General features: G+C 40.6%; 1 protein-coding gene across 4 annotated transcripts in view; it reads left to right on the top strand.

Annotated features, from left to right (window-relative positions):
• Window positions 1–26,364, top strand: part of lrmda (leucine rich melanocyte differentiation associated) — a 268,869-nt gene that overhangs the window by 178,178 nt on the left and 64,327 nt on the right. For 3 of the 4 annotated variants that reach the window (XM_044372610.1, XM_044372611.1, XM_044372612.1), the window contains exons 3-5: window positions 15,792–15,918; window positions 17,342–17,481; window positions 20,461–20,587. In XM_044372610.1, the coding sequence (XP_044228545.1) occupies window positions 15,792–15,918; window positions 17,342–17,481; window positions 20,461–20,587 (394 nt within the window). Of the gene's footprint in view, window positions 1–15,791; window positions 15,919–17,341; window positions 17,482–20,460; window positions 20,588–21,288; window positions 21,377–26,364 lie in introns of all 4 variants that reach the window. The other variant, XM_044372613.1, reaches the window with a different exon arrangement.

Raw genomic sequence — 26,364 nt, 5'->3', positions numbered from 1 at the left:
GATTGTCGTAGCGCAGCTGTACTAGATGAATACTGTATGTTGTACCCAATCTGACTGTGTTGAAGACTATGTTGAAGATATGTTGAAGATAAAGATGTTGTAAAGTAGACTACTGAGCTGTGCAATTATTACATACTTGAAAATACATTCTTTTACTGACTTCATGATATAGGTGGCAGTGATTGCGTGGAAGAAATCTGCTCTGGAGAAGACTTTGCCAGATCACAAGACAATACTTTGCCTTCTATCTTAAACATTTCAATATTTGAGAATTGTTGAAATGTGGTCTCCATGCAATATCTCCATAGCCCCTATAGCCGGTGTAGTTACTTCAAATATAATTACCGTACCTTTTGGTCAGCTATGGAGCCTCTTCATGTAGCCTCTGCAACACCTTGACTGAGAAGCATAAATCTGACTTAAACCAGGAATCTTAACTGGGTTTCTCATAATCAGACTACACCCATAACTACATTAGTCTAACTGAGTTATGCTCTTTGCATGTATCAACCTAAAATCAGGTTATTTGGTTAAGAACAGAATTCCCCATGAATCTAAACATAGCTGCCAAGTATTAACTGACTGTTGAGCCTTGTTTGAAACTTTTTAGCATAATATATTATTTCTCATATTTCATCATTCTATTTATTACTTCTAGTTCAGTACAAGTTCAGGACTTTTGCTGATCCTTGTTATTTTGTTTTAGTATTCTTACTATTTGTTTTACATGGATATGGCTGCTGTTTCGCTTTACACAGAATCTACTGTCTACCCAGAATTAAACAAAGACATTGGCAGGAAGTTTAATCTTTCTTGCCTCAGTTATGTTGTTTTCAGTGTTGAGATATGGCTGTTCTAATTGCTTATGGTACCATAGACTTACAGCCAATTATAAAACTCATCCTGGAGTGGAAATCAAAATGTATAAGCACAAGATAGCGACAGGTCTACTTGCTGTTGTTGCGCATCTCTAGCTGCTTTAGCATTCAACCCCTTCAATGACCTTATAAACCATCAACCATACATGTTGGTGAATGAATGCTAAATTGAAAACTTTCTAAGTGGACTAAATCATCTGACAGTTTACTGCTTTTTAATATTCAGCTGAAAAGAGTCAGACTACTTTTGTATTCCGTAACTATTCCAAGTGTAAGTGTAAGTCTACATAACAAGACCTAAAAACTTTACTTCTTACACAAGACTACAATATCATAGCATATTTCCATCAAAAGGTTGTTGAGCTTCTTTGCAGTGGTTAGAACGGAAGGGCCACTGATGATAATGAAGGCCATTTCTACAAATAACAGTAATTACATGTCACCGCTTTTGAAATGTGACAAAGCAGACAATGTTGCTTATATTGAATTCATTATGTTGACAGGCACTTCATCCTTTCATTTATCTTCTATTCGTTATGGCCTGAGTGAACGTGTGTAAACTGACAACTACGCTTAATGTTGTTATTCTCCATTTGTGACTTCAGATACCAGAAGACATGTTTTTTTGTGTGTATGTGTGTGTGTGTTAATGTTTGTCCATGTACGTACATGACTGACCTCAGTAGGAAGTAATGTATCATCACTGGTAAGTCTTGTACTGTTGTTAAAGTGGCTTCACCATACAGAGATCAAAATCCCCCTTCACATTCTGTGTCATTTCTAGCTGGGAAGTATTAATCTCATACTGAGCTTCAGACACCTCTTATCTGGCTGGCAGGTTGACATGTAAGGGGATATTTCGTCTTGATTCCTGCAATGAATGCAGCACACAGGCTATCACTTGGCCCACACTGCATATGGAAGAGGAGAAATCACACCTTCCTTTCTGTGACTTCCATTTTCATTTGTGCTTTCTCCACTCACTCCTTTCTGTCTCTCTTTTTCTCTCTCCTGGAAATTATCACCAGCCATGTCAGGAGCCCTGTCAGATGGAGGGGGAGAAATGTGTCACACTGCCTCTTAAGTTTCTGATTGTCTAAATGACACAGAATATCATCATACCCCTGTCTCCCTTTCTGACACTACAATTACCCATAATTCCCTCTGTCATTCACTGTCTCAAGGTTAGTATTTTATATCTCGAACACAGGGCGAGGACATTTACATTTGGCTAGAATAAAAAAGGTACTGGAGAATATCAGTTTTGTGCGTTTGTGTGCATATGTTACTGTGTATTTTAACCATATCCCTGATTTAAATTGGCTATTTAAAAAGGGATATGTTTTGGGGGTTTTTGATAGCTTTTACACATGTTGATTTTCTGAATCTAAAATACTACGAAAACCAAATGGTGTCTGGTTGTACCACAGTTTTACTTAAAGGACCAGTGTGTAAGATTTAGTGGCATTTAGCGGAACGGACTTCGCAAAAATTGAATCATTTTTATAAGTATGTTTTAGTTAGTGTATAAAATAAGAATTGTTGTGTTTTTGTTGCCTTAGAATGAGCCTTTTATATCTACAAAGGGAGCGAGTCCCCTTCTACGGAGGCCACCATGTTGCAATGCCATGTTCCTACAGTAGCCCAGAATGGACAAACCAAACACTGGCTCTAGAGAGGGCCTTTCGTTTTTTTCGCGAGTTTCACAGCCACCGTGATTTCTCCTACATGCTGGGAAGGGGAGGTGTATTCATTTGGTTGCAATCTGCAACCTCACCACTAGATGCCACTAAAACATACACACTGGTCCTTTAAAATACATATTGTAAATCACCTTTCCCCATTATCTTAATGACTCTGTTAATCACCAAGCACCTTGTTTCAGCTGATGTCATCAATCAGCATCAGCCACCAAAATAATATTCCTTGATATTACCCTTCAGAAAGTGGGTGTAGTCTGTCCCTCTTGACAAAGTGTGCTCAGTGAAAATGGTCCATTATCAAGCCACGTTTTACTCCATCATCTGCGATATTCTTATATGGTCTCTGGTACGTCATCCCATCCTTTTTACCCCATCCCTCGAGTAAAGTGTTCTTCAAAGGTATATATTTCAGTGCAAGCTGACAGCCTTGACACCATAATTGACCTGAGAGCTTCCATCTTACTCTTTTGAAATTCTCCGTTGTAATGTGTGTCAACTAGATAAAATGATTCCCATCTCCACCTTTCTCTGGATTTCCATTTGCAAAGACGGCTGACGGACTGACTGACTGGCATAGAGGCTCCATTATCATTCTGTTTGAATGTCTGTGATCAGGGGGGAAAAGATGCGAAGGTTCCATTGTTTGAAACAGGTGCTCACACTTAAGTCCTACACATTAGTCAAGCGTGTGGAGCTTTTAGATGGGTTAAATAGTTTGTGATAATGTCAGGATTTGATATTCTTTGTGAGTAATTCTTTGCTCTCTCTGACAGACCGCCTAGTCTTTGTGTCAATGTGTCATGGTTTCATGGAGGGCAAATTGGTTTTAGGCTTTCATTAAATTTGCTAATGACCTCCATAATGGTCATATTATTAAACTGGAAATTATAAAGAGTGACAATGTACATTTTAACCTTTGAGTATTGTTTCAGATTAATAGTGATTGCCAGTTCTGAATTATTCTGCTAAAATAAATGACTTTTTTGGTTTGTAGCATGCATGTATGAGCAGAGTTTAAGAAGTGGTCAGAAAATTAGATCTCAAAAATATACAGACCAGGGTGATTTGGTATGTACACATATGTAGCATATCATAAACTATAACAAGTATTTAACAGTTTCAAGCTCATTTAATTTCTTTCCACATTCATCCCAATAATAAATGCTAGACTGTCCCCTTTTCTGCCTCTTTATGATAGTTGCATCTGTTTCTCTCAAGGTTTTTATCACTAGTATCACATAGAAAGACCCAGACAACGTTTTTTCTTTTTCATGTGAAAAAACTTGCACTTTTTCCTTCAGATTCCTTCTCTTTTCTTTTTTACTTCATTTCACATGTGGCTATAAAAAGACACGGTCTGTTTTTGTATGCCATGTCATATTATTAAGTTTCACGCTTGCTCCGTGAACCTGAGACATATTTTGTGCTTTCCCCCCTGGCTAATTGGGAGATTGTTAGGACTGTCTCTATCTAGAGCCTGATGCTGCCAAATGTGTCAATGCGCTGCTCTACTGCTGCTAGACTGCATGTCTTCTTGTAAGTTTGGCGCATATTTTCAGAGCAGTTTGTTATTAGATTAATTAACACTGTATTGACAAATTGTGATAGGATTGTGTGATCTCTTCTCACCTTTGTTTTTCTTGCTTTTTCAATCAGATTAATAATGAAGAAAAGTCTCTTTTTTAACAGTTACAATTGGAAAGTAAGAGATAACACTAAAGTGGTATCTCTTTATGTGAAAAGGGTCTTTGAGAAACTTTCTGTTACAGGAATGTTCTATGTGTTGAACAAACGTGATCCATGTGTTTATTTTACCTTTGTCCAAGCTTACAAAGTAGAGGGAGGCTTTATGTGCCTGAGTAAAAAGGCTTCAGGGGAAGCAGCACTTTTTGGGCTATAACAAGCTTTAAAGAGGGTCCAGTCCCACTCAGGTTCACTGGTAAGCCTGTTGGACATCCGGCTTTGTTCCTCTTATAGGCTCCTTATCAGTGGCCTGATGCGGTTGTCCCCTTGCATGTTCCTCTTGTACCTCAGCTGGGCCAATTCGATGGCCTAAGTGCTCAAATTGAGCCATTTTGTCTCACTTTGAAACAAACTAGGACCTATTATGCGTGTGTTTTTTTTTTCATACCCCTCCTCCTTGTCTCCCTTCCATGTTGGCCTTGGTCTATGTAGTTTGTCACTCCCCCCTGCATTTCTCTGGTCTTAAGTTTGAAGCGCTAGCCTTGTGAGGGGTCAGTGTTTCCACTCCAGCAGTGTCAACTTCAATCTGGGGCGATTTGGTGTGAAATGTGTGCCATGGTGTGGGGGCTTGCAGGTCAAAGCCCCAGTAATTGATGTTGCTTATTCATCTGCTTTTCCTTGTCTACTCTCTCCGCAGCACAGCAGCCGTTTTTGTTTGTCTAAATTGTTTGAAGATTTACTGTAGGTCTTAGGGCCCTGAGAAGCATCCCCCTGCTGCACTTTGTCTGTGTTCCTACCTAGCAGGGGGTTCAGCACTGGGGACACACAATGGTGCCCGCACAAAAGAGGCTTTCCCCAACACAAGGCCTGGAGGACATCTCATAGCATGACACTGAGCACTGGGGGACACACAATGGTGGAAGCACAAAGGAGGCTTCTCTTAAGACAGGACTCGGAGGACATCTAGCATGACAAGCAGGGCAGCTCTCACTGTAATTAGCCATGGAGCCAGCCTGACCAATGGCCTTATGAGATCAATGAACTATCAGTAAACAGTTTTAAAAAAAACAGAAAGGGATGGAAGAAGGTAATTGGCAGAGATTTGGTCTTGTGATGCAGCTAAGCAAATGAAAGTGACGCATTAGTTGAAGATATGGCTCTACATAGATACGTAGATAAGACAGCTATGTTAGAAAACCAATATCCTTCTCTCCACTGAACTCTTTGAGTCTGCTGATCTTTCTTCCGCTCCGTTCCTTCTGAGGAACGGTACCTGCCAGCTGAAGCGCACGATGAAATTCTGGATCTGTTTAAGCACAAAGAGGAACGTAATGATGGAGCCACATTTAATCTGGCCCTCCAGCATGTCAGGCGGCTGCATGGGTGGTATGTCCTCCAGGGCCTTTGAAGAGGGGCGATTTAGAGAAGAGATTTGGATCATTACACAATAAAGAACACTTCATAAGTACTGAAGTGAGTTGGAGAAATGACGGTTAATGATGTTGACAGCAATTCACCTCTGCTGAATTACAGAAAGATTTGACTCAACTTGCCTTCTTTAATGAGCCTCACTCTGTAAAGGTAATGGGCCAGCGGTAAGACACGGAGAGAGGCGGGGAGGGGAGATAGTGGGGGAGAAAGTGAAAGGGAGTGGGAGGGATTTATTCTTTTTTATTTTTTATTTTCAGGGAACTGCACTGCTGCCCGTGGTTAACGCTGGGCAGATAGGCTATCACATACCTCCCTTTAAGCTGTCATGTCAGGGAACTACAGAAACAGAAAGGCCATCTTCAATAAAGAAAGACTGCCAGTGCAGCAAAGGTGTCTGATCTCCATTGTTTGACATGTGTTTTCAAAGCTGTGTGCATATACTGTAGATCACTTGATCTTACATTATAGCTGTGTCTATCGTTTTAGACTTTTCAAAATGATCCTACCTGCTTTTGTAAGAGACCAGTGTATAGTCAACAACTCTTGTTAAGTATCTTGCTTTCACACATTATGTATATTCTATATGATAAATAACTGCAGAATTGTACTTTCACACTGTGAAGTTTGTCATAATTTAAAGGGTGTTCTCCCAATAAGTGTCCATCATTTACTATGGTTTTTTACGAAGTCTGTCTTCTGAATTTGTAGTCTCTCTACTTAATCAAATAAGCCTATTTACACAGTTCTGGAGCAAGGACACTGATTCCAGTCTACAGCTCGTTTGCTATTCCTAATCATGCATGTTGTGCAATGTGCAAGTTTGTGACAAAAAGCTTAACTGACAGCGCGACAGTTGATTTGCGGTTCTATTTTTTCCCCACATTTGACTGTCATCCCATCAAAGTAGCATATCTGTCTGTGTCTTTGAGTGTCTCACGCTGAATGATAAATATGTACATCCAAACTGGGATTCAGTGCCAATTATGCATTGACAGAGATGTCACCGAGAATGTAACATTTAAATTAAAATGATGGCATTCAATTTCAAACTGCCTTGTGCGGTGACATGTTCTATTATCTCCTTCCATGGTGTAAGACAAGGCAAAAACAACAACAATGAAAGAAGGAACTATCCCAAAGGTCAAATCAATAACTTTGTAGTTTTTCTGCTTCTTCTTGTTGGCACACCTACATGTCAATCATTAAGCCTATTAATAGGCTTGCAAGAGTCAAAACATACTCCTACCTTTTACTGTCATGTTGGGAAAACTCAACATACTTATTGCTAGAAGCTGAAAGGTTCTGAGGTCCTTCTAAAGCTGGTTAGATAAACGCTGTTGGAAGCTGCACTGAAAACATGTACTTTGTTACTACACTTATATTGATTTCTTTACGATGATCTTACATCAACAATATAAACGTATTTTGCTATACAAGGCGGCAAGCTCCATATCACACAGAGAAGAAATACAAGGCTTGATACTTTAATTGGCAGGAATACTTGTCTAATTATCACTTTTCTGCTTGCTCTCCATGCTGAGATTATGTAATTATCTTTTTGAAACATCATGGAACGATATTGCTTTTTTGTGTGTCATTTCTGAGACGCCTCTGTACCTGACACTCAGCAAGCCACTTAATAATATGCTAGAAAGGCAGCTAATTATATCATAATAATGGCTTGATGAAAGCAATAAGGCAGGCCGGTGAATGAATGATAGCACTGTTAGACTGAAGTTGCATCTTTATCTTGAATTATTGGAATCACACCTAACAGGAAGTTCTTTTAATTACTAACCTGTTTATTCATTTTGCCACAAGAATTTGGAGTCTTTGCATTTGTTATGATTATGCAAATCATGGCCCATACTACAGTAACTGATATGTTTCTCTGCAAATGATATTTTCAGCAAATTGAATCCCTTATCAAGTTAATTACTCCATATTTACAAGCCCACCCCAAGCTAGGATATCCCAATTAAAGACTACACCTGTTCTATTTGTGGGATTTTTATTTGTTACATGTGTCATTACATGTTCTCCTGCAGAGTACAGGTTTGTCAGGGGGGAAGAACCACCAGTTAGACCCCTTACTGGGCTTCCAGATTTCATCCTGCTTCTACAAATGTTCTAGGCTGTCTGGTGTCATCTAGTTATGGGATCCTTTTGCAGCAAAGAGGCAGGAACACAGCTGACACACACATCCGCAGGACCTGGGGAGGGGGTAGATGGGTAATCTGACGGAGGGCGCGCCCAAGCACCAGCAGCGGCGGCATCAACAGCAGCCGTAGACTGCTTTCGAAACTTTTTAATTAGCACTAATTACCTTTGCAGGAAAATGTTGAGGCTTGAAAGGATTTGTGTCAGCAAATGGGAGATCAAAGATTGTGGTGCTGTGCATTTTAATCTGAACACTGAGGGGTAATAGGGAGCTGTTTGTGTGTTGGAGAGAGGGAGGAAGGCAGAGGGTGAGAGGAGGAAAAGAAGCATCCCAGGTGGTACTTGAGTAGTCTACCTCTTGTAATGCTGTCTACCAATCACACCCCAGGTCCCGTCACATTATAAAATTTTCCACTAATGTAAAGAAATTAACTTCTTCTTTTTATTGTCGAACTGAATCGTAGACAGCTTTCCCTTACTTTGTTCATTTTCTCCTTTATCCGTGCGCACACATTCCTCACTGTCAGTATGCGCACACGCGTGTGATTCTGTGTGCGACACTTCACGAGACTGACAGGCATTTCATAGAGGTGGTTTTTAATGCATGCCTGGACATCACTGTGGCAGGGTCATCCATCAGACTTCAAGACAACATCGATCATTTGCCATGAAGAGAGCGCGGGGTAGTGATTATTTGCTATTAGGTGGATGCTGAGGCATACAAATGGCCGGCAGTTGACAGTTGAACTCACTCAAACGTAATGCGGGATGGCTCCCCCTCTCAGGGAAATGTTGACAAGCACTGAGCCTGAACACTGTAATGACAGAGCATACAGGCAGACAGGGCACTGAGGGATTCTTCCTCATAGATAGCAGTTTCTATTATTCAATGTGTTTTGTTTTGGGTTTTTTTTTCCCCTTTTCACAAGAGTACATGAGTTCATTTCCAGTTGCTCATTCTGTACACATACATCTTTTTTTAATTCATGAAGAACTAGAGCACAGTTACTGCAATATACCTTGGCTGATTGACCCTGTCACTGTAATTTTACAGTATTATATACACTGGAAGACGTGTGATCCTGTGCAGCATGCATGAGAGGTTGTGTGTGCTTGTTTGTGCCGCATTGATGTCCTCACTGACTGAGATGCCATCAGTGAATTGATTTTCAGCTCCCGCTCACTGAGAGAGGAGGGTGTTTGTCATGTGGATAGACAACTAATCTTTCAATACAAACATTCACAAGACGCATGGCCATACTGTGAGCACAGTCTGGACACTATGAGGAGGGAAATGTTGTATAAGCTCTGAAGGAGCATGGTTTCACCAACACACTGCTCGCCTCCATTGTCTGATGATGTATTTCACGATGTAGTGTTGTACATGGGTTGCAGCTGTCATTCTGTCTGGCCATGTAACAAACCTCACTCGCGGAAACTTTAAAAGAGACGTCCACCCTTCTGCAGTGATCTCTCCATTTTTTTTTTCTTCACAGAGAAAGAGGTAACTCTCTTCTACCTTTCAATCGGGTCGTTGTTGGAGCTTAGACTTCATCCCGGGCCAAACCAGGGTCAAGCAAGGCTTATGAGGTTGGACCTGACAGGAATGTCTGTCAAGTCCTTATCCCTGGGCCAGGGTTGATCCAGGGTCATTAATCAGACAGGGATTGGAGGTGCAAGGGGAAGCATGAGGCCAGGTGATGCTGACCTCAGTACAGTGGCTTTGATTTGGTCTGGCCCTGGCTCTATGTGTGTGTGCGTGCGTGTGTGTGCGCGCGTGTGTGTGTGTGTGAATTGACAGGATCAGTCCCCATCTGATTCACTGTGCTCTCAGCCCCTCTGTCAGCGACAATAATGACATTGAGAGAGAATATTAAGCTCACACACTCAGCAAGGATATCCACAGGGGTAGTTTATAACTCACACACTGCAGGGTCCACAGTGATATCATCATTCAAACACACAGATGCTAGCATTAAATGTTCAACAGACGCACCATGGTGTAGACATTTTCAACAGTTTAATCTGCACTTTTCACATAATAACCTTGTTTAACATGACGTAATAAGCAGTGATGTTTAACTTCTTCATCAACAAAGAACTTTGCTAATTATATTTCACAGATTTCCTCTTGCTTGAATTTGTTTTTGCTCTCTAAAAAGATATTTTTGTTTTGCAAATGATGTAACCCTATGTAAAGTTCAATCTGACATGCCACCTCCAATTGACAGCTTTGCAGCTAGTGATGTTTTTACACATCGGCTATCAAGAGCAGGCATAGCGCAATATTCAAAACAGATTAAGAGTGAGCCCACATAAAGAAGAGATTTGCTGCCGGCGCCAAATGTACTCTAATGATTTGCATTGCCATTAATAGTAATTTGCAGCTGCCTAGGAGGAGACGTGTAATCCCCTTCCCATGTGTGAATTGACATGCATTCAGGGAGGGCTATGTGTGTCCTGGACGTGTGATCTTTAAATGACTGCCACCTGAGGCCTGGCAATACAGGGAGGGGAGTGCCTCATTGAGTGGTGACTGTTTACATGTGAGGGAGAAAGGTGTGAGAAACGGAGAGCTGTGGGGGAGATAGAGACAGATAATGGCAGTCTAATTCGCCATCAGAGATGCATGTACAGAGATGTGTATAGGCCATAAACTGTAGCTGGAGGGAAGAGCGCTGGAACAGACCTGATCAGTACTGTGTGGAGGTGGTAGGAGGGATGTTGGGGGGGGAGGGGGGTTTGAGGGGTTGCAGGGCATTCATTTGCTTTACAGATAATGTCATCTTATTTACCACGAGTTAATCCTGATAGTGTTTTGATGCTGTATTTTTGGTGTTTTTTTGATGTTTATTTGTGTTTTTGTTGTGGGCTAGAGTGATGAAATACAGCTGCGTTGAACTGATGGAGACTTAGTATATTAATAGGATATATTTTACCCTCATTTTTTCCATTATTGTCACAAGTCTGAATAACTGTAATTATAATGTACCTTTCATACTCGCTTCTACTAAACACTACAAAAACATCAAGTCATATAATATCATATTTAACATTTCAAAATTTTTTGTTCTTCCCACTGCAGTGTCTTTTTTTTTTTTTAAAGAAATTTCTATGAAAGAGTGTCAGGAAACAGGACTGAATGACTCACATTGGTGCACTTTACATTTACAACAATTAGATTTGTTTGTTAAGATCATTTTTATTGATATAAACTAAATAAAGAACTTTAGGATTTAGGACTTGATAATAGACTGAATATCTTATTAATGTTGAAATATATTTTACAGTTTACAGAGTGCTAAAATCCATCAGAATATTTCTTTACTATTTCCGGCTGAATTGCTCTCTAGCCTTCTTCCTCCCTCTCTAGCCTTCCTCCCTCCATTCACCCTTCTTATTAAGTTTATTAAAGCCAGTCCACACACTGGGTTTGCCAGGTCCACTCCCTTCTCCCATTCATTACAGTACCTTATCCTGGCAGGCAATCTGAAGTGTGCTCTGAATAGTCCATTATGCACATATGAAGGCCATCACAGCCCCAGTATTGGTCAATTCATCAAACATTTATCTGTTGCCCTCTGAACAGGACGTCAGTATGCCTGTCACTCTGCAGCTCTGGCCTCTGCCTCTGGAATAACATTGCATTGCTTTTCCTGCACCGCTGCAACCTTTGAGAGAACGTCAGCCCTTTAACTGTGAACTGCAGCTGTGTGGACTCTCCAGTGTTTCAAAGTGTTTGTGTGTGGTTTTTTTTAATATACACTAAACTCATGAACTTTTTCAGTATTGCAGTGCTAGCTGCAGGGATGTTTTCTCTCTGATCTCTATCACCATATGAGTAACAGAGAATGCCTTGAGGTTGTTTTACATTATAGCCCTGTAATGTACATTTGACCTATAGGTCTTCAGAGTTTCTAAGAATTGCCAACTATGATTCATTTAGGCAGAAGTTTCAAAAGCAGCAGACATAAGAAGGGAGACTGTGTAACACATGTAAAAGAGTCCAAGTCTGCCGCTCTCCATTTTTCATGTGTTGCCTGAGGATATCTGACATGACACTAGTGCACACCATTGGCAGGAGTGACTGACATTTCAGCCAATAATGGTCGAGAGTTTTCTTCCCTCTGTTGTCAGCAGTGGTTTATCAATCACTATGTCTGCATTAGTATTAGTCTATTGATCTGGCAGGGCTGCTCTCTGGGTCAGTGTCTCCTCTCTGGTGTCCTTGTCTGGTTTCTCACTTCCTCCCCTGCTTCCTGCGCCTGAGTTTAATGCTCCAGCTAAATATTTGCATATGTACTCTGAGTATTTAGTAGACAGGATCTCAGCAGACGACGATGTTTCAATACATATATGCGTTAGTTACTGTATGTAAGTACAAAAGCACACACTGATGCACACATGGCTGTGTGATGTATGAGAGTGAGCTTACACAGGCAAAGTGGTAGTCAAAGCGTAAAGACAGCCTGTGTGAAGTATTAGCTCTGACAATGAGGCTGATCATAATTATCTTAACAAGGAGAGGATTCATTGCCTCACCTCGTTAAAGGCATCGCCTTTGTCTCTCTCCCTCTCTCTCTCTCTCTCTCTCTCTCTCTCTCTCTTTGATCACCCGCTACTATACAAATCATACATTTCTGAATATGTTGAATGATAGTCATATAGATTTTTTAAAAATGCTTATTTAAAGCTCATTAAAAAAAATTTTTACTTTTTTTTAATAAAAGCTTATTCAGAAAATGAAGCGACTAATTTTGTCATAGCTGATCACATACATGGACATAAGTGACAGTTTCATCTGTAACCATATTAATAAATATATGAAACCTGGTGAAATGGCAGTGATGGTAGCAGTAAATCTGTAAAATTACACTAGCCATATGAGTGGACATTTTTGAGCCAGAGTACATATAATAATAGTAATTACATTAAATTATGTTTAAACATTTGAAAAAAAAACAGTTTTTATGTATATTTCTTGTAACGTGTGTATGTTTGTGTGTTTTGCCCGTGTTTGCCATTTACCAAATCTGTGTAGCATTGGGACTCAAGTCAATTACACTCATTAGTTTTGTTAAAGGCAAGAGCTGCTTTTTTTTTGTTTGTTTAGAAGTAAAGTACTTTTACTGCAGTGCTTAAACTTTGTTAGTTTTCCAAGCCACACATTAAAGCAAGAAAGCTTATAAAAAGTAATGAAACCAGCTATGGAAATCTGCAGAGAGAGCACAGAAAGCTGTAGAGTATTAGAAGTTCAATCCCTGCACTGTAGTTAATGCTGGATGGGACTCAGTGGCTCTCCCCTGGCTGTGAATTTAACTGATTAAATCAACCAGTGCACGCAGCAGTGGTGACATGAAAACAACAATTAATAAGGCTCCCTCCTGTGCCATGCGGCTCCCTTTAACCGAGCAGCTAATAACATAACCCACAGGACTGCAGCCCATCATACACACACACACACACACACACACACAATATACACGCACACAATTACAGGTGGCAATAGTTAGTTAGCAACCTCCATTCACAGCAAATAAAATAATGTTTATTCAATGCGGTACACAGTTGTGCCAAGCTACACATTAACAAAGATTATACTTGCAGATTAATTGCATGTTTTACTGAATTCCCTGTCAACACAAACACAACGACTCAATTTTGTTGTAAAATGTACATTTTATTTCCTATTTGCCAGTTTGGACCAAAAAACCAACCACACTTACAATATGGTACTATACTATTAGATATTTGTAATTTGTAATTTTTACAAAGTCATTTTTTCCCCACAATTTTAACCAATTTTTATTAAAAAAAACTACAAGACAATGTCAAATTGACCAAACAGTATAAAAGGAGCCATATTTTAATTTATCAGTATATTTGAAATGTATTATTTTTTACCATCTCTATACAGTTAAATATAGGGTAGTTTAATGGCCCTTGTTGCTTTTATAGCTGAGATGCACCAAGGGGAGAAAAAGACAAGCAAACAGAGTAGAATTTCATAAAACTGGCACATCTCTCCATTCATCCATCTTGCCAGCACATTAATCAGACCTGATAAGAGGTTGTCAGCTAGCGACTTTGCCAGCACACTGGCTAGGTGCTGTGAGCTGTTGTTGTGAGTATCAAGTGTGTGTGTGTATGTGTATGTGTGTATGTTTGCAAAATGTTGATGTCTTTTGAAATGAAGCAGCACGGTCTGCCTCACTCACAAGTCAACAATGAATTGCTGATTTGTCGTTTTTTCACCCTAGAAGATAGTTGCAACATTTCTCTTTGTAGTTCAAAGTTGCTGCCAGCGTGCCTGCTCCGTGCATCTATGTGAGCTGGAGTCCAAGCTGATTGGTCAGAAAAAGCACATAGAGTGGAGATGATTGCTGGTCTGGATAAGTACAAATGTGTAATAAAAGTCATGCGTATAATAATACTCTACCTGACAAAAAACATGGTGGGTTAAAATCAAGCTATTCTGCAACCAATTAGCTGTACAAGTCAACATCTTATAGTCCCAGGTGCATTTTTGGACACATCATCATATTCCATTTTGTCTTGTTTTATTTCTCCTTCCTTGCTTTGCCAATACTGTATATAGTTTCCTTTCCATAATTAATGTCACTGTATATTATTTACTGTCCCCACACTGCTTACTCCTCTTTGCCATCCATTTGTAAATTGTCATTATAAGGGTGTTATATTTACATAGCTTCAAGTTTTGTGTGTATTATGGCAGCCATTGACACTCAGCAGATCCAGGGAGGGGCAATAGTTCACACTGCAGCTGTTTAGACCTCACTATACCTTGAGTTTGTCATGTAGCGATGTGACGATGTTCTCTGGAATTTATATTTATATAACTTGATGTCAAGGTAGTCTGCTTTTAAAACTAGATACTTATAATGTAGATTTTTTTTTAAATTTTGAGCTTGGATTAAAGCATTAGTGTAATCATTAAAAATGTCTGTTTAATCTTATCTCTTTACCCATTACGTGGGCGGGTATGCCATTTAGTTTTGTTTTTTGTTTTTTTTGGTGTGTGTGTGTGTGTGTAACCTGTTGTCGGAACTGCGAGAAACAGTTCTTGAGAGGTTGACTGTCTGCGTCAAGCTCTGGCAGATTTAAATGTCAATGAAGTCACCTAGGACACTTTAACATGGCACGCTGACAGTGTGAAGGATTAGACAACACACACATTGCCTTTGTGCACCTTCTACGACTTGAACTTTGCAGGACCCTAACATTACTCCTAACACAACCTTTTATCATTTTTATGCCTGTGTGAATGTGTACGTGTTAGTGTGTGTGTGTGACAGAGAGAGGGAAATAGTTGAGATGACCTTTCACCTCTTTTTGCAATGTGTCATAAAAAACAACGAAAAGGCAGAATTCCTGTTTTTTTCTTTAAAAAAAAAAAAAGGTCCTCAAGGTCCTTTGATGTTAAAATCTCAACCCTACTGCGGGACACTTGCAAAAAAAAAAAGTTTCCCTTCCATTCTGTCTGTGATTGCGAGTGTATTCCAGTTCCTCTGTGAAAATGATGGATGACAAGTTAAATTTGTGTCTGGGGATTGAAGGTGAACTGTGACAGAGTGATTTGTCTTGGGAATGGAGGGTTAGGGTCAGGCGAAACTGGGCGCCTCAAGGCACAAGACATTGACAAATTCATCCTGCCCGCCGCATTTCTGAAGCCTTTTGTTTTGAATCCTGGCTACTCACAAGTGACCCCCATCCCTCATCCTGCCAGCCGCTGAAGGATGCCTCACCATGCCAGGGGAGCTCAGCACCACTAATTCTTGTCATTCACTTCCCTGACAGGCCCAGACCCATACTCTCCCGGCGTATGAAAGAGGGAGGCTGAAATATTTATTTCTGCACAATAACGGCTGACCAGATTTAGGGCCATAACAGTTTTCCTGTTGCCTTATCATTGCAGGTCACTGGCAGGCCTCAAAATGTTCACCGAGCTGGAAGAGCTGGTTGTCGACAACAATTTGCTTGGAAATGACCTCCGGTTGCCCAGGTTACCCAACCTCCACACCCTAACACTCAATAAGAACCAAATATCCTTTCAAACAAATCACTCAGTGCCTTTTCTCATTTTGATTAGCAGTCTACCACACAGACACAGATTCCAGGTTTTGGTATTAGAATCAACTGTTTATTTTACTTTCATTCTTATGTCAATAGAATCTGCTTTTGTCTCAAAGAACCAGTTTTTAACGGCATGGCTTTGCAGGGAGCGCTGTGTGTTGCAAAAGAGAGTAGAAGAACTTGGCTGTCACAGAGCTCCACACAGAACTAGTTTTTGAACCACAGGGACCTCTAGTGGAATCAGATTTTAGAGTCAGCATAACAGATGTGTTTTTATTCTCAAAGAGAATAAAAAGTGTTGAATTAAAACTACATCTCAGGAATGAGAGCATTATCTAGTCTATAGTATTTGCTGTTTGGTAATATTAGATATTTTAAATTACAGAGGAAATTCTTTAATTTAAGATTTTACATGTTCTGCATCAGATGCATTTATTACCCTGCTTACTTCACTGAAATTAAATGAATCGGTTATTTGATTACTTGCTAAACACACAAGAACATGTTCACATTTTGGATCATTCATTATAACAGCCCTGTGTGTCCTACTTGCCACCCAGTGTAAACACGTTAAAACCAGAACGCCGCACAGCCACCCTAAATTCAAGACACTGACACATTGCGAGGCTGTTTATGATCAGTCAAAGATGTGTGAACTTCCCGTCGAAGCTTCAGAACAGGTTTAGCAATGTGTCCTGTTTTCCTCTGGTTGTGCAGATCCTACTGGGTAACGATGCTCACTCTCTCTCGCTCTCTCTCTCACACACATTCACACACACACACACACACACACTTCCAGAGTCAACATTAAGACTGGGGCTCCTTGAAGTGTGCGTCTGGGACTGTGTGCTGAGTTTGGTTGTGAAGTGGTCGGCACATGCTAATAGGCCAATTATGTACATCCTGTCGTGGCACAGTGCCATTTTATAGCTCGAGCACTGCATTAGTGCAGTTGTATTTTGACACTTGGGGGCTCAATTTTCCAAGTGAATGTATTAGTGATGAATGTGCCTGCTTAGGGGCTGTTTGTTTTTTCCACGTTTTTGCAAAAGTTTTCCACAGCACGGCTCTGGGAAGCATGGACTGTTTGAACCACAGGGCATCCATCATTTTGTCACTGTTCTGCACCCGGCCACCTAGGAAATGAAAGAGATCGAGAGAAAGAGAGAGAGAGCAGCAGCCAAATTGTGTCACTACTATATGCCAAAGCCTGCACCTTAAATTGCCCCTCTGTCTGCCCAGTCTCACAAAGCCAGTGACTAGCCCCTTTGAGCACCTCGGTAAATTTGACAGTGATGTGTTTTAGTGCAGACAGGCCCGGGAGGGGCTGTGTGGGTAGTAAATGCTAATGTAATTAACAGCACTAGGTCCTTGACATCCGCCCTTTGACACCTGACTGATATCGAGGCCCTGCTGGAACACTTGGCTGATGTGACCCCGTCATTGGAGTACCTAAGCCTGCTGGGAAATGAGGCCTGCCCCAACCAGCTGGTCAGCCCGGATAAGGATGAGGACGACTACCAGAGATACAGGTCAGTTAACTACATGGACAAACATTGATGATGTCACACAGAGTAGCTATTACTCCGACATAGATAGATAGATAGATAGATAGATAGATAGATAGATAATGTTCTGTGTGTGTGTGTGTTTATATTTCCATACAGATAAAGTAGTTTTGACACTGAGCTATTCAGACTGATAGCTTTTTGTAAGTAATGGATTTGGAGATGTTCCGTACTTTTTAACATCCAGCCCCCTACATTTCACAAGCAGACTGTGGATTCAACCACATCACTCTAAAAGCTTTGTCAACTGGCCCCTCCACACTCCAGTTTGCAAAATGGATTTCATGTGTGACTAGTCACCACCACAAATGAGTGTTTACTACCCTGCCTTACCAGAGCAGATGATGCATTAAACATCAAGCTAGGCCTCAAGCCATGCAATATGACCACCATTTGTCAGGGTCCTTTACATGAAATGCGATAAAAGGCGAAAGGCATACTCTCTTTTGTCTGTTTTAGCCCTAAGTGCTTGTTTCTGACTCTGTGTTGCCTATTAATCATTTACCACCCAGGCCTTTCTTGAATAATATTTCTTCTCTCTTTTTGTCTGTCCCCCCCCCCCCTCCCCACCTCCCACCCCCCCCCCCCCCCCATCCCTCTCTCTCTCTCACTTTCTCTCTCCGCCTCCCTTTCTCCTCCTTTCCCCTCTCCTCACATGCTTATCTTACTGGTGAGGAAAGCTGTTCTGTTTTGACTGACAACGTCTACGGTCCTGTAATGTAATATTCATAATGTGTCACATAGTAAAACATCAATTTGAGCGTGATGCAGATTTCATGTCTGACAAGGTTAGGCTGTATGCAGGTCGTGACAGCACTGGCCTTGGGCAATAAATACCCAGTCCAATGCCTCAGGAGCTCTTGGTCTCTCAAGTGAAATACCCTGATGTGTTGCATTGGTACTCCAATTAGTGCAATGACATAGAAACATAGTATTCATTCACATAGTATTGTGTAGTCTGCGGGAAGGTTAAATGTCTTTCTGTTCTTAGCTAGCCACGCATACGCTCAGTGGCCGTTTGTGGTACTACAATAACACAAGCGTTCAAAGCTGTAATATTATATGTTCTGAATAGCTACTGATTATTTGGCATTGTGCTTATAATGTAGCACACTGTCCCTATAGAAAACTGTCTGTTTTGAAAATGAATGTAACTCGACCTTTGTTTTTTCTCTCTGCCATGATAATGTGTACTAACGTATTCTTATGTCACTTTTTAACCTCGTATCTTGGGAAAAGATCAGTTTGTCCTTTTGTCGGCAGATAAAAGAGTTTGTGCCTGAGGTGCCCTAACCACCACCTGTAATTTGTGTTCACTCAACCTTTTTTTCTAAATGCCATAAATGCAGCCACATAATAATTACCCGCCATACCTATAAATATTCATTTTTAAAGATCTTTTAGATTATCTTCCACAACTGTAATACTAAGTATAATGTTTTTTGGAAACACTTTATTTTATTGGTTCCATAGTTTCCTAATAATTTACTAGAAAGGAGTTGATATGTAACTGTAATGTATTAGGAAGGTTCCCGGAAAAAGACTCAATAAATTCCACTTAACTATTATTCTTTTACCAAAGTAACAACCTTTTAGTCAGGACAAAGCAGGAAAGTATTAGGAAACTATGGGACCTGTAAAGTAAAGCATTACTTGATTGCTTTTATTTTTTCTTTCTTTTAACTAAAATAATTTAAATTTCTGTAAATGTTTTACTCACTGTCAAGGGCCACAAAAAGCATTTTGTTGTCAACACATGTTTGGTATCGCTAAATAAGGTGTATAAAATTTCTTTCTCAGTCATCTCTACCTCCCCATCCCTTCCTTGAACCCCCCCTGCGCTCTCTTATCCTCCCTCTGTGGTTGGGTTGAATCATTAATATCCCTACTGGCTGACAGAGCCTTGTCATCTGCTCTGACCTTGTGATGGTAGGTTACCTATGGAGAATAACCTCTCTGCATGTCTCCCAAGGGCATCTTCACATTTCATCATGGAAATGCCCCGAACAAAGTCCTGTACAAGGAGGGAGACACAGGATGGGAATGGGGCCTCTTGGATTTGAGTGCTGGGGCTCTCATCGCAAAAGGAGCTCTTATTCGGGGTTAGAAACAGGTCATTTTACCCTTTAATGATTACATAAGAAATCATCTAAGGCTGGCAATATATTTAGAATTTAAATCATTTGTTCTCTTTGCCAATGAGCACCTTTTACATTTTTTTGTATGTAAAAATAATATCTGATGGGGGTTTTTTCTGTACAGAGATATTTTTTCTTCCCTTGTCAGTCTAAACGTGATCCCTGCATCCCCTCCTTATAATCCGCAGGTGTTGAAAACTTGACACGGGCTTTGCCATCTCCCCTCATCGCCATCGCCATCATCAATTTGTCACAGCTCTTTGCGCACAGGTCTTGTCTGTGCCCATATCCCGCGTCCTTTCTCACCCTCCACTTAGGTGCTGCATGCATGTTCTTTTTGGCTACCAGATCAGCCCTGACATACTGGTTCCTCTATCCCTGCCTGCCTGTGAAAGGATCTGTTGTCATCTATGTATTCCAACCATTATCTTTTGACGTTTCTCTCCCTCCCAATGAAAGACAGAGTGTGTCTGAAAGCTTAGAGAGATATCTGTGATGCTGCCAGAATGACAGCTCTGGCAGACGGCTTGTATCTCCTTTCGTGCTATTTATATGTCGTACTTATTCTTATCAGCTTTGAAGGTTATTACATACAAGAAAATATCATTACCATTAAATCGGCATCACCATTAAATCTGAGTAAACACGGCTCCTTTTCAAGTTTTGTTGACGCGTGCATTTACATCGTAGAATTTGTGTCATTTTGATTAGAATATCACAGTTTACACAACTTCTCAGATTTTCTGTTTGCCTCTTTGTAAGGAATCAGCCTATAAGGAGGTTGAATTTGTCGTTTGTCTCACAGGTACTTTGTTCTTCACAAGCTGCCTCAGCTGAAGTTTCTAGACACGAGGAAAGTAACCAAAAAAGAGGTGATGGAGGCACAAGCAAGAGGAGCATTCATGAAAGTGGTCAAACCCAAGTCAGAAGCTGTAAGTTAAGCTCAGGTTTTGTTTCTTCCTTTTTTTTTAACACTGTTTTAAGTAGAAGTCCCTCTGAAGTCTTGAGTGGATTTGTCACATTCATCCTTTTCTTCCCTTTGCCATTCTTTTCCTTTATCCTCCCTTTCTTTCTGTGCATGCTTGACTGTCAGTCTCCCTTTACAGAGGTCCTACCACTGTGCCCTTTGAAAAGAGTCCGTCTTTACTATCACTTTAAGTGTACGTGTGTGTGTGTGTGTGTGTGTGTGTGTGTGTGTGTGTGTGTGTGTGTGTGTGTGTTGTATGTGAGTGTGTGCGTGTGTGAATGTGTGTGACCACAGGCTGACCTGATTCCGTATGCATGAGCCCAGATCAAAGACGACGGGCGGCTGTCCGGTCGCGGTTGTGTTGCCAAGTGTGACATGGCTGGCGATTGGAGTGACAGCTCACGTACACGTCGCTCACAATCGCTTAATTATCCCGAGCCTATGCACTTTTTTCCTCCCTCTCTTGTTTTGGGCCACACAGACTAATTAGAGCCGGGGAGGTTCATAGATATACCCACTTCAACCCATTTCAGTCTATTTCTCCCCTTCTTCTGCCCCTTTGATAATGCAATATGAATGAACATCTTTTCCCTAGATTTGATTTCATGTAATTGTAAGGTCATGAAATATTTACTGTTTGGATCAGCTAAGCTTTGTCGTTTCAAGGTCTCCAGGGCTCTGACAGTGAGCCTGGGAGGTAAAAATGGATCCAGAGTAGCAAGAACGAAGGCATCCACTGACAAATCACAAGCATGTGAGTTGATGTCGGGTTTAAAAGTGCACAAGGAAAACAAAATATTTATTGTTTCAGACAATCAACTAAGATAGTGTAGTCTTTTAGCGTCAGTTCACGCTATGCTTTGTTCTTGATTCTTCATGCAAGTGGCAAGCGAGAAAGCAAAACATTGAAATAATTTAACCTCAGTCTGGCATGTTTGGTAGATGGAGGAAAGTGGAATGAAAACACTGTTTATCCACTTTATATAAAAAGAAACTAAGGACCTCTACAATGCTTTTTGGCAGGGTAAAGTCACTTTATAAGATTTTATTTACATAGCTTGTCAGTGAAAAAGAAATGTTTGCCTTTGTCGCCACAGCCTTAGATGAAAGGGGAGATAATCACTGATTCTAGCTGACATGATGTGTGTGTTTTTGTGTCTTTGCGTCTTTGAACCTGCTGTATATGATTATTTATTCCCTATGCAAAGTAAAAGGTTACAGCTTTGATGAAAACGCGTCTACCTCCCATTGCACACAGTATTTTTTTGTGCCTGAACATATTTTCTAACTGTCCTACTCAATGTTCCTTATTAGCTGTGTTTGACTGAGTCTACACAATGAAGATCTTTTTTTTTTTTTTTGTGCCTGGACATATCCCGTGTCTGGGCCCTGGGATGTCACTGCAGCATTTCCATAACATTTGTTTTGAGTTAGATGAGACGTGATGTGTCAACTTTCACAGACTTGATGAGCCATGAGTACCTCCCGGCTCTAATTGTCCACATCATCAGAGTGATTGTAAGCTGACCAATAGTGCGGGCCACCAATTAACAAACGTCTGCAACAGAGCAGGCAAGTGGGGAGAGATGATGGCATAATTAGATATTTGTGTTTGCTTTTATGTCTGGTACAGCAGGGTTTCTCATAACAGTGGCTCATAGTACAGTGTATGCTATTTGCTTCATTACAAAGGATGGTAATTAGCTGTCTCACTGTCACTTGTGCTACCGTTTGAGTCTTAATTAGTGCAAGTATCGGAGGGAAAAAAAAACAGGACTACAGATGTAATTTAAAAGGTTTATTTATGGAATTATTTGACTTTTGAGTGGATCTTTTAAAGTTTTCTCTGCATTGTGAACAGTTTTTTCCCCCCTCCAAGACCTTAATGTATATAACAAATTTCCTTCCTACTGTTTACAGTAGATAAATTGAAACCATAGTAACAGCAGCGACTGCAGCAGGGTTACGGCGATACATGCCCACTCATGACAGCATAAATCTGAGGAAAGAGCCCCTTCTCTATCAGATCTTTTCCCACTGCATGATGTGTGTATTGGAATAGTTAACGGGCTCAATATAAAAGAGACAGTACTGAACTTTCGAGACCTCTCTTGAGTCATATCGGAGTGGATTGTGACCACAGTTTAAACTCTTTTTCAATCATGGCATTATGGCATGGCACTGAGTGACGCCACATGGTCCTGATAAAGCAGTTATGGTCTTTAGCACAATCTGAACACCATAACGTTTCATACATTCCCAATGTTTTCCATGTTGCCTAAATCACATCCAGTTGGTTGCATGAAAAAGGCACACACACAAAAGCCTGTGATGATATGTGCAAGTGCAGAATTAACAAAAAAAAAAACTGTAGCCTTTAAGAAAATGTATATCTCCGTGTCTTAGAGCCGAATTCTTACAAAGAAATTAGCTCATAAAATAGCCATGTTCATGCGCTGAGGATAATTGTCACTTCTTTAATTGTTGTTGTGTGTCCTCATGCACTAGTGGGCATGACACCATTAGCGGGTGACAATGAGCTGTCTCTAACTTGTCTGTATGTTTTGCTGTTTGCGTCAAACTGCAAGGGGGGGTAATTTTCTCTTTTTGGTTTTTGTTATAATGCATTTCTGAGCGGAAAGGACAAGTAGTTGAACAGAAACAGAGGCAAAGAGACAAAGACAAGAGAGAGCATGAAAAAAAATTCTGAATACCTGAAGTAAACAAAAAAAACCCAAAAAACACAGTGGGGACGATTGAAGTGTTTTCCCAAAACCACAACACTAAGCAGAGTCAGAGTGGAAAAGCCTTGAGCTGTATTTTGGGAAATTGGGCGTGTTGGAATGCTATAATGTGATAATTCTCTTTGAGGACTTAGAGGTCATGGAATGAAATGGCGTTAAACCACGTAGAGCCATTTGGACTGTGTTGGGCTGCTTTCGGAAAATACATGTGGTACTTTTTGGCTCAGCTCCTCCACCTCCTTCCACTCTGCCCGCATTATGCCGTCGAACCCTTGGGTTAAACTGGCCATGTCTATCAAAACACTGTGACAGCACATTCTGTTTTCAGATCCCAAGCACCGCTAAAAAAAGTGCGTAGCAAATTTAACTAGTAGAATAACATTTACTCCTTGCCACATGTGTAAGAGTGTTTCACAGTGAATAAAGTAACTCCATGGTCCCTCTCACTAAGCACAGCTTGGTAGCTACGTCAGCGGGTATAAATGTTCCTCGGATGTCACTTAGATTTTGCCTGGACGAAGTATTTGACTTGATTTCCTAGTATGAACACAAGTTTTTTTTTCCCACATCCTTCTGCGTATAATGTAAAGCAGACTGCATTGCAGGGTGGCTTGAGCCAGCTCCCGGGTCCCATGAGTCTCTGCACACAAGGTAACGGTTCTTCAAGGGAATTGACAGTGACAGAGCCAGGAAAGTCCTCAAGTGGATCTTTTCAGTTCTGTTTTTTCTTCTCCAGACACTAACCTGTTTTACTCGGCAGCAGACAGCGGTTCATTTTAAGTTTTCACTGAGGGGAGCAGTCCAAATCTAAGATAGACTGCATGGTTTTAAACCCATGATTGTGCATTATGTGATGCATGATTGTGGCTTTTTTGCAACACAACCCTGGAAAAAGAGGAGGCATTTTGCTATAGGTTGGTCGTTTTGCCTCCCTATCAAATCTCAAATGTACCCTGTAAGGTATGTTGCCACGTTCATCTCTGTGCTTGAGAGTTATGAGTTCCCCGAAGCTCTCAAACATAACAAACAGCGTGCAATATAGCGCTTTGTGAATGTGCCTTCAGTGGGTTTGTTGAATCATTTTACTGAACAAATGTGTCCTCAGAGAAAACTCAAAGAATATGGTTCTCAACAGGGGAAGGAAATATAACCCAACAGATTGCTGCGGAAGCAAGTTCATTACCACTCTTCACTCCCTGCTGTATTTTCACCAGCTATTACGTATACAGAACCCTGATTTGTCACCTTTCTTTCATGACACATTCCTGAATCAAAATGTATACAGTAGGTCGAGTGAGGACAGCATTGCGGACTGAGTAGGAGTTGTGGGCAAACTGTAACTATACTTAGTGCCTGTCTGCTTTATGTTCAGACGAATAAATTCACTGACAGACTGTGATCCATTTACTCTCAAATTATGCTCTTTTCCCCCATCTTACATAATGTCTTGTTATCTGTTAATTACATCACTTGAGACACTGCTGTTCTCCGTCTTTTATTGGCAACATACCCTGAATGCTAAAACAGCTGTTTATAATTGTTTGGACATATTTAGTTTCAATGATAGGCAAAATACACTGCATGTTTGTGTCAGATATTTCCAGGGAGCCACATGTTCATTCTCCCAGGTATGTGTATTTGTCTGTTAGTATCTTTGAGTAGAGCAGGCGGCTTCCATGTGTGTCTTTCTCTGTAACTGTTTTTGATTGCAGAAGTATCTGTCTGTCCAGTGTTTGGACCAGTGCGAAAGAACCAGTTTTGAGCACTCTGGCAGCTTAAGCTGAGAGGTCACGCAAGGGTTATAAGCCGGGGAAACAACAGCAATTAGAGGGAGTGACTCACACTGTCCACATAAATCATCCAGGCCCAGCATATCATAAACACACAGTAAAACTTTAAAGCACAATTAATTGTAAGTAATAGCGCCAAGATTGATTTATTGCCTCCTTCAAAGCCTGGAGACACGGGGTGCATGACCTGAGTGTCACGTCACTCTTGCAAGTGAAAAATGATAGATGTATTATTCATTTTTGGCTGAACACAGAGCATAAAAACAAACATGTGTTTTTGTAAGGGCTTTTATGAGACGCTGAAGTGGCCGCGTTGCATTAACTGATTTTCCTATCCTTCTGCTGGCATCCAGTACAGAGAAGGAACGCCTCTGTGGTGAAGCATTTGTTGTCTCGACGTCTCTTGTGTTTAGTGGTGGAGTTTGAGGCCTGTCAGAAAACAGGCCAAGGCTGTCCAGCAATAATGAGATGTCTCCCTCTCCCATTTTGATATAAAGTTTTCATAAACTTTGACAAATCATGCAATCGCTCACGTAACTTTTTTTTTTTTTTAATCTTTAAAATGTAAGTCTTTGTTAAGTTTTTATTAGTGTAATAATACTGAGTGCCTAGGATTGGCAAGCTACAAAGCCTTTTCTTTTTTCAAATATTCTTCCAACTAGATGGTTTATATGCACTTGGGAAGGGCCAACTTTCTATATTAATTTAGCTGTTTTCAAAGTCCCTTTAGACAAAGAAGACTACTGTACACTTCCACTTCCCTGTATCATTGAACACATGTAATTACTTACACATATGCAAGAAAGATTCTGTACAAATAGTCCTACAGCCATTATGTTCCTCTATAAAACTGAGCCTTTTTTCATTGCAAGCCACGGGCCAGCACTAACCTTGTACATGTACTGTAGCTGCAGTATTATTGCCACTAAGGTAATTACACTTCTTATCAAATGATGCTTTTAGCTATTACATAGTGCTGCATCCCAGTGCGTTGGCCTATCAGCCCAATCAGAGCTAATCCTCCCTGTTGGTCTCTTTGGTGACAGGAAGATGCTGCTAGCCTAATGAGAGACAGCTGGCTTAGTGTTTTCTGTGCTCTAAAAAAAAAAATCCATCTCTCTTTCTCAACTCCTTCCCCACTGGGTGTTTCCATAGAATTGTGCCAAACTTTAAATCTCTCAAAGAGATCAGTTATTTCTTTGCCTGTC

Source organism: Thunnus albacares, chromosome 14 (genome assembly GCF_914725855.1).
Source record: "Thunnus albacares chromosome 14, fThuAlb1.1, whole genome shotgun sequence".
In the NCBI taxonomy this organism is placed as follows: domain Eukaryota; kingdom Metazoa; phylum Chordata; class Actinopteri; order Scombriformes; family Scombridae; genus Thunnus; species Thunnus albacares.
The sequence above is the reverse complement of the archived record's forward strand: the minus strand, read 5'-3'. Positions and strand labels throughout refer to the sequence as shown.